The sequence below is a fragment of the Phasianus colchicus genome, chromosome 1 (assembly GCF_987193195.1).
Source record: "Phasianus colchicus chromosome 1, bPhaCol1.hap1.1, whole genome shotgun sequence".
Lineage (NCBI taxonomy): Eukaryota > Metazoa > Chordata > Aves > Galliformes > Phasianidae > Phasianus > Phasianus colchicus.
In genome coordinates this window covers 179,659,012-179,673,266 of record NC_143436.1, presented here as the reverse complement: position 1 = coordinate 179,673,266, position 14,255 = coordinate 179,659,012, and the positions used below count along the sequence as shown (strand labels likewise).

At 41.7% G+C, this 14,255-nt stretch overlaps 1 protein-coding gene across 4 annotated transcripts in view; it reads right to left on the bottom strand.

Annotated features, from left to right (window-relative positions):
- ZDHHC20 (zDHHC palmitoyltransferase 20) overlaps window positions 1–14,255 on the bottom strand; it is a 42,946-nt gene that overhangs the window by 24,102 nt on the left and 4,589 nt on the right. For all 4 annotated transcript variants that reach the window (XM_031615736.2, XM_031615735.2, XM_090133830.1 and 1 more), the window contains exon 2: window positions 1,391–1,417. In XM_031615736.2, the coding sequence (XP_031471596.1) occupies window positions 1,391–1,417 (27 nt within the window). The remainder of the gene's footprint in view (window positions 1–1,390; window positions 1,418–14,255) is intronic.

Below are 14,255 nucleotides of genomic sequence, written 5' to 3'. Positions count from 1 at the left end.
GCACTTCTGAAAGAAACTAGAAAGTAAAACTTCACTTCTAGTTAAACTAGAAAGTAAAAGCACAGCAGTCATCTGCAGAATTCTTTGCAGTTTTAATGAAGCCCAGCTGTGCTTTGTGATAAAAAAAACAGGCTGACACTGCTCCTGTCTTAAAAAGCTTACAGTTTATTTTGGAGGTTTTCCCATTCTTTCACCTCCTCTTTAGAAGATAAAAGCAGACAGACTGCAGCAGGGTTACTCTGCAGTTTTCTTCTGGGTGCTTCCCTCCAGGAAGTGAGCTGATGGGTTACTTTCAAGTTCCATACTTTTTTGCAAAAATATTTAAAGAGATGAGAGCCTCTTCTGTAGAGTTGAGTGGCCTCAGCTTTGAGGACAGCCTTTTTTGGGTAAATCTATGGCTTAATGGCTTAATACAAGACTATGACAACCACTTATGTTCCCTCACAAGCTGAAATGAATTTCCAAACATCCCAATCATTTGTGTTTCTACAGGGAAAAAAACAAGCCCAAAGTTTTATAAGAGCAGTGCTTGGAACTTCTGGAATTGTGTGATTCTACAACCCAGCTTCTGTCCACAACTGAAAGAACTGAGAAAACAAGAATGCTAGAATTTCTCTGATCAGTTTGAATCTCTGTAAATACACTCACTGTGACACATGCTTGCTAAAGACCATAGTAAGTGTTAAGCAAAGTTTGTCAAAACAAGGCCTTAACCACTTTGCCTGGAAGTGTAAATTACTGTACAGACACCTTTGAAATAGCTGTGACTTTGCACAGCTCTAACCAGTCCTGAGGAACAGTGTTCTGAGGAATTTGGTAAGCTGTTTGGAAAACAGCCAACAGTAGAACAATTCTTCAAGTCACGGGATACAAGGAGGACAGTAAGGTGAGTGACAGTAAGAAGAGTGGTCAGGCACTGGAATGGGCTGCTCAGATGGTGGCTGAATCATCATTCCTGGAGGTGTTCAGGAAACATTCAGGCACGGTACTACAGGACGTGGTTTAGTGGGGAGATATTGGTGGAATGCGAACGGTCGGACTGGATGATCTTGGAGGTCTTTTCCCACCTTGGTGATTCTATGAACACACATCATCCTTTCAGGAATAAACAAAAATCTGACTGCTGCAGTTCCTTCTTTCTTCTGTTCTCAGAAGGTATGCATTTAAAAATATTTGTGCACTTAAATCATAACACTCACAGGTCTTGTCATCACACCAAGCGTGTGGTACAACAAGCTCAATATAGTCATCCTCATAATATTTACCTTGTTTCTTAGCAATAAGCTACTTAACACAGAGAGCTTACACATCAAGCACATTTAAATTCTACATCCCTTAAAACTTGTGTACAACAGAACCACCCATAACAAAAATAATTAAAAAGCATTACCTTTTTCTGCAGTTGAAGAAATAGTAACTGGAAGAGAAAAAAAAAAGATACAAGGTAAGTAAATTTGTACTGAACAAAAAATTTTGTTAGAAGTGAGATACACAAGATGCTCACTTGTTCCAAAGCATATTTCAGGTGTTAATAGAGCCTCCCTACACACTCTGAGTAAAACAGGATTCCTCCTGCCACCCTCTAAGGCCTGGTGAGTCAGTGGAATAGCTGAAGAGATCCAGCTCCCTGCTCTAACCATCTGTGGACACTCCTTTTAAGAGAATTAGAACATAATTTATACAGGCTGCCCTTCAGATATGCATCCAGCATGTTTTCTGAAGCACACCGGGAATCAGGCCAACAGGTATACAGCCAGAAAGTACAAAATGAGATAAATGAAGTTCTGACAGAAGTCCCTGTGAAACTGTATGAGTTGCATGTAATCTCTAAGTTTATTTCCACCACTCCTCTCTTCCCTTGTCACAAGCTGTTTGACTTTCTTTTTCTTTTAACCTGAACTCCTGAGGCACAGTTAGGAACTCTCTACTTCCTTGTCTTCTGCAACTTCATCTCTTTTTATCCCAACAGCAAATTCTGTAGTTGAAATCTGCCTTGGGTACTACCTGGCCGGTACATTCTCCTGCACCCACAGTTCTCCAAAGCCTCAAAAGCTCATTGTTGAGTAAGATGCTAGTCAGAGAGCAGCTGTACTCATTGGATCACTCCGCATCATGCGCCTTGCTGAGTCTCTTCCCCAGGCTGAATTCCTGAAATTCAGTGAGGAAGGGATCTTTTCCTGACATCTGATATGGCAAATTTAAGCTTCTGGTCACCAACAAGAGCAAAAGGTCAGAGCACACTTTGTCTGCTGCCATCCACCTGCTCCACGTGGCCTCCTTTCTCTCAGCACTGACATTTGTACAGTCTTTAGTCTGTGCGTCAGCTCAAAAGAGCTTTTTCCTGATGCACACCAGAGACATAAATCCACAGGGCTTCAGGATGCATTACAGACTTCAGAGCTACTCTGGTACACAGAGACAGCACGCGTCTTGCTTACCTGTAGGTATCTATGGCAAAGGGGCCTGCAGCCATGTTACACAACTGTAATTCTTTTATTGACATACTGAGGTGATATTTCAATGCACAGGGTGAGGCCTGTTTGTTCAGATGTTGGCGATTTTTTTTCCCCACTCCTTAAAGTACACTCTGTCTCCTCTATCCATGGAAGCCCCTCACTTCAACTAAAGCCTTAAAGAATAGCGTAATTTCACATTAGTTAGTACATTTTTGATGTGCACAGTTGCACAATCTCCTCTTGTGTTTCTGTCTAAAAGCAGGACACAATTCACACAGAAAAACCCACCTGAAATACACATACCTGTAAAGTATATACATGCACATAAGAACAAGTCCAACTACATCAAGAAACAGTTAAAGTACTGCTCGACTGCATCATACAGACCTCAAGTTATATTCAGAGTAAATCTTTGGGTTGAAATTTTACTAATGTGTTATTTCTCCAGTTCTGCATTACCATTAAAGTTTTTAAACACAAATATGAAAACCATTAAAAAGGAGAAAGTTAAAACAAGAGTTGTTTGTTTAACTAAAAAAAAATAAATTAACAACAGTACTAAAAGTACATTACAGTAAGCTTTGTCTTCGGCTCCTGATGTATTTTAACATCTTGCTCACAGCTGGACAAACATGCATTTCCTTAGACAAGAAATATAAAAAAGTTCTTAATTATTCTCTAATGGGTTGTGAGAACAGTGTTATCTATAAAAACAGATTCATTTCTTCCTAGGTAATTCCGGTTAAAGCATTCCATAATCTTTTAACCTCATTTCTGCTCTCAGTACAGAACTACATGCTGAGCCAAATTTGATGCTTAAGGACTTAAAGTACTGCACACAGAGAGAAGCTTAAGATCTTATCACTTGTGAGACTTCATTTAAAAAAACCCTCTAAATAAACTTCATAAAAATTAATCATAGCTTTAAGGAACCAAGAAGATAATTTTCTCATACTTATATTGGTCCCTTAGGAAAACAATTGTTGTTCGGCAAACTCCTGCAGTTTGAGGTAAAAGCGAACCCTAAAACATTTGTGATTTTCATTGTCCTATCATCCTTAAATAAAAATAAGACAGTAGTTCTCTCTTGCCTCAGAAGTTATAGGATTCTGCTACTATTCCTTGCATGGCTTTTATTCCTCCTGTCAGATGGACTCAGTGAAGAGCAATCCTAGTATTTGTACAAAGTCACTCAGCAAATGGAAATCATCACATAAAGACCCTGTGAAACCACTCCAGTTAAACCTCCCTTTAAATAAGTTAATATTTAATCTTTACATAAAAGAGACCTGTAAGCGTTTGCTAGGCTGGCAACGTAATAAGCAGCTTTATGCCATCAAGAAATCAATTTCAGCTTTTGAACTCTGGTTAAGGAAGAAAACAGAACGTAGCACTACCATCATATCCCACCATCCTCGGCCTGCAGCTTCAGTTACAAGCTCCCCTCTCTGGTTTTGGGTTTCTCCTCTGCTGCTTCTGAGTATTTAGACCTTGCTGTCGGTCTCCATTGAAATTTATATCAGTTTCAACTTTAAACAATTCTAAAACACATTTTTTGTTTGGGGAAACTGGATGGGAAAAATGAAGCAGTGCTGCCTTTTTGCTTATTGATTCTTTTCTTGAACAAAATAAGCACTGCATATGATTTACACATTACCCTGAGGATACAACAGCACAGTTTGTTACGTTAGGTGCATTAAAACAAGTTAATGCCTTCAGCAAACAAATCAGTCCATATTTCAGAGATGTAAGTGCTGCAAAACAGCTTTTCTTTTGAGGATTTCAAAATATATACCCATGTCAGTCTACTGCTTAGTTACAAAAGAAAATTGAGAGCAAAAGTATTCTTAGGATTGGCTTTTTAGGTTTCTGATTTCCAGAGAAGCCTTAAAGAGTTCCAGCAAGATACTGCTAGGGAAAGATAAAAATACAATTAGACAGTGAAGGCTGCAGCTCACATGGCTGCAAAGCTGAGCAGCATACACTCATAAGCACACTGAGCAGCCTTGTAATTTCAAAGGATTCAGCATCTCCGTGTTACAGCTCTGTGTGGGCCTGTGAGGAATGAGTCCCACCTGCTGCAGCACAGAGCTGCCCATTGGTTACCTCAGATTTTCCCCAATTGCCCTCACTAAAGCTCATGACAGTGTGCCTGTGAGGAAAAGGATGCTGACCTACAGAGATCCCCGGGCTGCTGCAAGCTGTCTGGGGATAAACAGCCTAATGTGTTGCTCCTGCAGCACTGGCAGCTTACACATCGCAGCTCTCCATGCTGCAGGGTCACTGCAATAAGAAGCATGCAAAACTGAGTACGTGAGTCGTTTCTACAGAATGCTAATTCCCAAACACACAACCCAGCCTTTTAATAAGCTGGGTTAAAACATACTTTTTAGCTTGGTCAACATGAAAAACCAACAGAAGTTCCAGGTTTGACTTTAGCATGGGAAAAAGTTGCCTAAGTTTTGATTTAGATGTTGAGTATCACCCTTAGCAGGGAAGACACCTCTTCCTTCAGTTCTCTCTTATGCCTCTGTGTAGCTTTGCACTGCTGCCTGTTATCTTCCATCTCACCTACGTCACATGAATCACAGAGGCAGAAGCCTACAGAATATCACAGGAAACAATCCTACAGACATAGGGATGTTATAAACGGTATCATAAATGACACTGAAGAAAGATGCCATTTGTCAGAAGGATTCTTCTTGGAGCACACGTGACAGAGGTGCAAGCTTCAGAAAGCCTCAGAAAAGTTTTTATGGAAACCTACCAAAGTAAGCTAAAAGAAAACACACTTGCCCTCAACCTTGAAGGAAAACTGAACAGCAAAAAATCCCTCCACAAAACTCACACATCACGTATCCACACTTCCTAAAAGGCATTGTCTAGTCCAAGCCACACTTTGAGAGCCAGCTGCGTGATTTCCAGACCATGAAATCCAACAGCAGAAGTAGAGAAAAGAAAAAAGATTGATCTTGCTACTGCTGTGCTATGTGCAGCCCTCCTGTCTGCATGGCAGCTCCTGGCAGAAGTTATAGTTGGGGTATCACAGCCTCTCCAAGAATCTCAAGAGTAACTTCACATTTTGGCTGACTTTCCCTGTGGACAGAATAAAGTGCTAAACGTGCAACTGCATTCCTTCACTAGAGGAGTTACCAGACTGAAACCTGACAGAAACTTCCCTGAGGCATTACCATGCCTGCAAAGGCAAGCACCACTTATGTTATCTCATTTTGTGCTTCTTCAGAGAAGAAAGATTAATTGGAAGTACAACTTGGATTTATAGTCATGTAATTCCTGTTTGAAAATACAGACCTTCCTCAGTCAAAAGAATATGGCAGAAATACCACTTACTGAGGTAACTAGGGCAGATGATGAGTTAATTTCCTCGAACAAACACACCTGCATCACAGGCCCAGGGGCAGTGGCACAGAATGAGGACTGTATCACCTCTGCACTCCTCCCAAAGCTCCGTGACCTTCCCACGCCGAGCTCTTCCTTATTTTCTGATAGGCAGGCACCCACCAGTGTGTTCCTCCCTCAGCAGCAGGGAGTTGTTTTTAGACAAATGATTCAAGACAACTGAGTTGACAGCACCACGTGGCCAAAAGCCAGCACAATAAAACACTGCCAGGTCCCTGCTGGAAGGCTGTGGGGGCCAGGAGTTGCATTACACGTCTTGCCACCAGCTGGAACGAACAATCTCTGCATAAGTTTGGGTCACAAGGATCTAGCCCTGTTTTAGCTTCACACACTGCTAGACTGAATTTTAAAGAAAGCAAACAAACAAGCCTCATGATCTCCAGTTCTAGGACGCATCTTCTCCACAACACACTGCCAAATCATTCAGAAGGTAACATTTATTTAACCCACCATGTACCTGCACATGGGCAGCATGGGCATACCAGACCCAGCTCTAAGGCAGCGCTCTTCTCAGGGGTGCAACACATGCTGGACATCTCTGCTGCAGGGGTGTAAGAAGTTACACCTTGCTGCATGCAGTCTGATCTGGTGCTGGCTCTTGCCAGCATCACTGCCACCAAATGTAGTGTGTTTGTGACCACCATGTTTATTGCTACAGAACTCAAAGAAGAATACTCACAGGGACAGATAAGATGTGGTAATATTTCAAATACAGCAGTACAAGGTGCACTGTAGACCTCTTTTGTGATTTGCTATCAGTTGTGGCTACAATTGGTTGTATGGTTAAGAAAATATTAAGACAATTCTTTAACTACAGCAATTAATTCAGGGAGGACAGAGGCTTGCTGCCCAGGAAATGCTCTCTTATCGCAAAAGAAAAAGGTATTTATTTACACAAGGTCTTTTTCAGCTTCTGTGCAGAGTGTACGTGCATAAATACAAGTGGGGCTACAGCAGAAATTAGCATAATTGATACAAAATACTCCTTGGGTTCCAAGTTACATTTAGCAACAAATTAAGCTTTGACAACTGAAAAGATTTCTCCCGCACACTGTGGGAACAGCAAATTCTGTGCTCCCAGTGTCACAGCTCAAGAACACAGTCAGAAAGGCAGCCAACTTCTGGAAACCCACAGCATCCTATCCATGACCCCTTGCTTCTGCCTCTACAAAATAGTCTTACCATTTATACCAAGGGTCTCATAATGGTTCTTACTGAGAGTGTTTAAATATCTTAAATGACTTCAAAGTTCCAGGTTACACTTGGTTAGCACATAGGAAGACGTGTCAGTAAGTCTTACGCTCATGGCCACGCCAGGAATCAATGAGACACAGCACTGCGAGCTGCAGCAGCCTGAGTAACTCAGGGCCTTTTCTGGAAATAGCATCCAACATTAGCATCAGGCTGCAGCAACATACCAGGTTTGTAGTCTCTGAAAAGCCTTATTCCCTGAAAAGCTCTATTCACTTCTGATTTACCATAATTGCCCAAAGAAACCCAACACAACTTGATTTTCTTCAGCTATTTAATCACCAGTGCCATTGCTCATTCTATTTGCATTTTGATTGATTTTAAACCTCAGCATTACTTCAGCATGGTTTTCTTAGCTACTCAGTAGAAGAACTGGACTTTCTTCATTCAGATTTTTCTTCCAAAATAAAGCCCACTTTATCATAACAATAACAGCTTTATTGCCCAGCAGTTTGGAAGCCTGCATTAAGTTGTTCTCAATATTGCCTTCAAGCTATTATAAAAAGCCAAAAGAAAGCCTAGTTTCTTCTTCAAGACAAAGAAAGCTATTAGCTGCACAAGGCAGTCCGTTGTGCTCCTTCTGACACAAAGGAATGGGAGAAAACATGGAAAGTCAGAAGCACCTGAGCTGATGTCCTCAGAACAAATTAATTACATTTACAATGGAAGGAGGGGTACTGACACTTGGGCCAAATCAAGCTCACTGTAAAGCTACACTCGAGTATTTGTATATTTATAAAATGGCCTTTTCACCCTGCAGTAACCCCACTTGGTTCTGTGGTTAAGGAGCACAGGAGGATTGGACTCAATGATCTGTTCAGGTCTTTTCTAAGCCCTGCAATTCTGTGGTTCCATGAGGACACTTGCAAGAGATTTGAGACACAAACGAAAGCATCAGCTACAGCGGGCAGAGCACGGGCAGCCGCTGTTGGGCAGCTGTCCTCCACAACATGAGTTGCTCTGCAGGTAATACTAGAAACCATCACTACATTTAAAGTAAACAATATAACCCAATGACAAACAATTTGTTTTCTGAGAAGATTTTTTCAAGTAAGGTAATAATTTCTTTTTGGATAAAAAAGCCCCAAACTACTCTCTGTGGCTGTAACCACCAGTCCCTACACCTGCTGAGTGCCTTATGGTTCAGGCTGCTACTAGCAAATCCATTTACTTCCAGTCAAGTTCTCTAGAAAATAGAGAAACTGACTTTAATTAACTATTCCAAACAAGTTCTGAGGCATTATCAAAGGTGTGCAGAAGGATCAGCCAGCAGGGAGTGCAAACTCCAGACACAGCTGCTGCAACCTTTAGACACAAACAGCCACCAAGTGGCAAAAGAACTGTGGGCTGACTGTAGGCTTCTGTTGGCAAGATATCCATCCATCTCTGCATTTGGCTTCAAGTTCTTCCAAAATCAATTGCCTCCTTACTTCCTCCTTATTCTTTATTTCTGGCCCTGCAGCCAGTCTTTCCACTAACATTAGGATAAAATCTCATTGCAAAACTCTGCAGATAAAAATCTCTTTGTAAATCTCATCAAAAAGTATTCAGCACTTGGTTTCTGAAAGAAAGATTTTGCTACTGTCAAGTTCATCAAATAATGGGAGAAATCAAACTGTCTTGCAAGCAGACCCACTCACATGCATTATGTCACCGGAATCTTCTAATTAAGATCCATCTTTTTTTAGTGCTGTTGGATAGGTTTGGTTGATCTTTGCCACTTGAGTTTAAATATGGATGTGTCTATGATGAAGAGAGCTCATTTTCTGCCAGCAACACATTAACAACATAGCAGTCAGTAATGTAGCCTCCACAAACTCCCATCAAGGTATCAGAAAGCCACACTTGTAAGCCCATTAAACTTCTTTAAAGTTTTGTTGTGAAAAACATGTCATTTAAAGTCACATCTATTAGTTTTGACCAAAGTTAATGATGGGAAAATCATTAGAACTTGTAAATCTTAATATTTAATAGAATATTATTTTTATTATTAAAGTATTTAAAGAACAGATAGAAGTTCAAAGGCAGTACATGACGATTTTAAGATTCTGTCCATGTACTGCTCATCAAGTTGGTTGATAACAAATGCTGTCACCTTTTAATGCTGGAGGCTTTGCTGCTTGTTCTGGCAAAACAAAATGTCACTCTCACTTCAACCTAAGGACGGTTTAATTTTGAGATAAACCTTGACTGCAGCTTCTTCCTTATGTTTCTTTGGGAAAAAGAAAAACAAAAGAAAGAAAAACAGCAATGCTTATAGAAATACAACAGAAGAAGCAAATGCTGAAAAGGAGAAAACATCCAGGATAACACGACAGGAAGTTTTGGCTTGAGGGCGAGACTTGTTTCCCCCCCCCAACCCCCCCCAGCAGATCTTATTTGGCTGCTAGGCCACCTAGGAACATGAACAAAACAAGAGGCAGCACAAAGACTGCCAGAGCCACCACAGAGGGATTTCTGGATACTCCAAAAAGATCTGTACTGCAGGTTTGAAAGTACTCCAAAGTCAGGAGGAAATGCAAAGATACAAAAGAATAAAATCTATTGCCCATACAGCCCTCATTCAGTAAATATAGCTTAAAGCAAAACCAAACAAAAACACAAACAAAAAAGCCCCTCACACCTTAATCTCCTGATCTCTCCCCACCACTGCAAAAGGAAACAAACCACAAGCAACCAACACCTGCCTGCTGACCTCTCACCACATGTTCTTGGAAAGCATTAACTCAGAGCTCAGTGAAAGGTCAGTTGCACTGCCACAAATCTAAAACAGTGTGTGCCAAGTGAAAAAGCAGCGCTGCTACTACACCTCAGAGATGCATTTAGGGCTCCCAGGGTAAAGCACTAGATGGAACAGCAGGTCTGGCAAGCAGCCTAGCAAGAAACAAGTGAGGAGTTTGATGTATGCGTCACTCCTACTAAGAAGAATGACTCCTGCTGTCATCCTTCTAGGACATCACGTGTAGTGACGCAGCTGCAAGAGCATCTACATTTGCAGGTGAAGTACTGGGGAGTGGGGAATTAAAAATAAATGATGTTTGTAAAGAATATGAAGTTACTGCCTCTGTAATTTGCCGATAATTAGATCAGAAAAGTGGTTAGTTCCAATCAAGACCACCCAGCCCCTCCAAGCTGTGGTTTCTCCAGCAGCTACACAGAAATGGGAACTGGGATGAGATCAGGAGGTGCTTGTCTGAAGACTGAGAGAAGTCATGCAGGGAGGAGAGCACTGTGGCACAGCAGGTGGGAGCCGAGGCACAGCTGCACACAGCTCATGCCCTACAGCTCTCCCAGACTTCACTTTCTGCTTGCAGTCATGCCTTTCCTTCTCCCAACAGCTTGGCAAAGTAGTCCCTCCAGTTGCTCTTCACGTTTGGGAAGATGGGAGATACACAGGATCACTCCAATTTTGAGAATGTCAATAGAAAAAGCCAAACAAAAGAGAACATAACCAATTGGCTTTTGCTCTTCCTTTTGTTAAATGTCTACATTATGAATTATTTAAAATGTTCAAGCCTATCTTCTGCACCAGTCACTGCATTATTCTAGCAGAGACCCACCCTGTAACACAGCCAGTAATATCCCTTTGTGCAAAAGGCTGAACTCCAGCTGTTTGTAAATTTTAATATAGAAAAAGAGAAAACCATGAAATTTAAGTAGCGCATTAAAATGATTAAAATATACTCACACAAGATCTCCACAAAAGCCTATGCTCAACTTGCTGCCTTTTCCAGCTATTATTAAAAAACAAACTAACTTCTCTCTCAGAATTCCACATTACTGACCAGATTTTCCAGATCAGAACAGAAACCAAGCTCTGCCCATGTACCATCTATTCCAGCACTGTGGAAATACACTTCGCTTCTCTTTTAATCCAAATTTGACTGACATAAAAGCAATGACTGCTTGTCAAGAAGAGCAGCACAGTAATGGGTTCTCCACACGCACACTAAGAAGAGAATGTGGCTGAGGCATTTAATGGCAGTTTAGAATTGAACACAGACAATCGTAAATCAGCTTATAAAATAACTCTGTCTAGTTCACTTCAAACAAATCAAGTTTGTTCCTTTCAAGGTAACTTCACATTAAATCATGTTTCCTTCTCTCTGCAGTGGTAGCTTGCCTAATTCCCACCAAATTATTACTTTTATCTCTAAATGAGAATTCTGCTCTCTGGAGATAGACATCAGAACACACAGTCTGAAAAGCACAAACAAGAAAACCCACGTGAAACCACACTTGATCACTCTGTAAATCACAGGATCAAAATGGCTCAACGTTTCCCATTTAATTCAGTGCTGCACCATATATAGCATCAGAGGGAGAGCATTACAGAAACTGCAGAGGCAAGGCATGCTGCTCTCATGATCAAGTGATCTTGTGAGCAAATTCTCTTTGACAGTCTTGTACCCATAGCACAATTTTAATAGTCAAAAGGGAATGCAAATGAGGAACAGATGAGCCGTTTGGTCTTTTGGAAGAAAGGATAAGCAGATGCTTGATATGCTGCAGAGGAGGAACTTGATTTTTAGCACAGATAAGAAGAGACAGAGGTTCCAACAGGAGGCATTGCACAGACTGGGGGTGGGGGGAAAAGCAGTGGAAAGGTCTCTCTTCCGGCACAGGACAGGAGGAGTTAAGGACACCTCACAGAAGACAATTTGGCAACAGCACAGAAAGTGATATTAGGGAAGTGGCTCAAAGAGCAGATGTGTTTGTTGGGGTTGCATTGTTCCTCTTACACTCAGATCCATCTAGGACTTATTCAGCTGATGCAGGACAGTGCCTGTCATTACCTGTCAAACGTTCCTGCTAAACATCACACACGCTAACAAAATGGATACTCCAAATGGAATACTGTTTGTAACACTAGGAATGAAAACACATCCCAAACCAGCTATTGAACAGTTGTTAAGACTGCTCAATAAATACTTGGATCAACACAGATATACTGACTGGGCTAAAAAGGAACCCAAGGAACCCTCAGCACTTACACACACATGTTTAGACAGGCAACTGGGATTCCTCCCTTCCCTCTTTTTCATCTATATCTTAAGTTCTCACACCACTCCAGCTCTTTCAGACTAAGAACAAAAACTTCATGGGCCACATCTAGAAGGTGAGGAGGAAATGCCCCAGTGAAGACAGCACTGATCACAGCTATCGCAGGACAGCAACACATCACAGTTCCTGCACTGGCTCAGATGGCTGTGCTCAGCTCCTTGCCTTCCTTAAAACCCTGCTCCAAAGCTATCACAGCCAATGGCCAATTTAGGCCAACTCTGGGAGCTTGGCGGAGGTCTCGTGCCCAGTGGATAGCTGTACATTTCACCAGAACAGCTGGATGGGTAGAACAGACAGCTGCACACTCACTGATAGGAAATGGCTGCACAGAGCTCAGACGCCGCTTTTCCATCCAGCTCACTGGCAGGCAAACCAACCCCAGACCGGCCTGCACACTGTGCTTCCTGATAAAACAGTGACTAGGGATCACAGAAAGATGCCAACTGTTGCTGAGCCACTGAGAACAGTTTAGCAAATAAAAGGGAAATGAGACATTGGAGGGCAGGGTCTAGTCACAGCAGAAGGGGCTGGGAGCAGGCAGGGTGCAGCGCAGACAGAAGAGGAAAGAAGGAGACACAAGACAATTTCCCAAGAAACCACGCTGAGCTACTGCTGCTGCTCTTGGAATGGTATTTTTGTTGTGTTGGGTTTTTTTTCTCCAATAGGAGAATGCCAAGTGAGCAGATTTCATACCATATAAAGGGCACATGGCCACCCGTCCCTATAAAGCAACAGGACCAACACAGCGCAAAGAACCAAATAAGAAGGTTGATAATCTTTCTGCTCAGACCAAGCATCTGGTTTTCCAATACACTTGTATCCAGCCCGAGCACCTCACCAGGAATTCTACTTATTCATAACAAGAGAAGAGGCTCTCACTTAAGATGACAACAGGCATGCTTGAGCCAAGGCACAAGGCACTACAACAGAACTAAGTGCGTCCATAGCAGTTTCTTTTATTCTTTGAAATTCACAGGGCACATAAGCACTGTTAACTACTAGTAATAATCTAATGTACTTAATTAGTTAGCTATTAGTTAGCTCCTGAAGAAGAACCTCTTTTCCTATGGGAATGGCTTTGCACACGCCATACCAATGCCGTACCTGTGTGCCAATCCCACTGCTGCTGTCAGAAATCAGTTTACTGAGCTGCTGCTGTTTATATCACATCACTCTGCTTGTTAACTGTTGCATTAACATTTTTAGTAGAGATTTCTTCCAGAGGAGGCAGATGGAATTACCTGCCTTCTGTTTATGCAACAGATTCTTCAAATGAGTGCATTACAACACATCACTGAGTGCTTCTCATGTGCTTTGGGGAAATCAGAGCTATCTTCCTGCTTAAAAGGGATACTGCAGTCATTACAACAGTGAAGGAGTTAAATGTGCACCACTAAATTATGAATTCCAAGTGACAAACTGCTGTTTACCAAGATTCGAGGCATATTAGACATTAAAAAAGCAAAGTGCTCAGCAACTAGATGTTAAGAACTAGACAAAATAATTTACTCTCACATCTTTCAGAAGTCACAGCCTTCCAGACTTTGAGGTGTTCCAAGCACGGAAACACGAATACAAGACTCGTATGCTCATAAAACAAGCAGTTCTCCTTAGAACCCCACCCAGGAGAAGAGCCAGGATGACAACGCACAATTTTAGCTATAGAAACAAAATGTTACCTGTAACAAGCTGTTTATTTTTTTTAAATAAGGCCAGCTAACACACCTTAATTACGATCTGCAGGCAACTCAGCCAAAGTTAACATCTTTCTCTTTTTCTCTGTGCAGACTGTACTACCAAATTCTGCAAGCATTCTAGTAAAAAAGGGGCGCTTGTATGAAACAGCCTGGCTTTACCACCAGCTTCTGCTGTGTACATCAGAACAGTGACTTCTAATCAACGTGTAGCCAGTTGGTATTTAAGCTGCTCACCTACAAAAGGGTTTGGAGAATGGTGGGGATAGGCAATGAGAGGCAAGTCACCCAAAAGTGAAATGAGCCCCATGAGAAGAGGTTTGGTCATGCTGAGCATGACCTTCCAAGGGGACGTGGTAAGCAGAAAGAA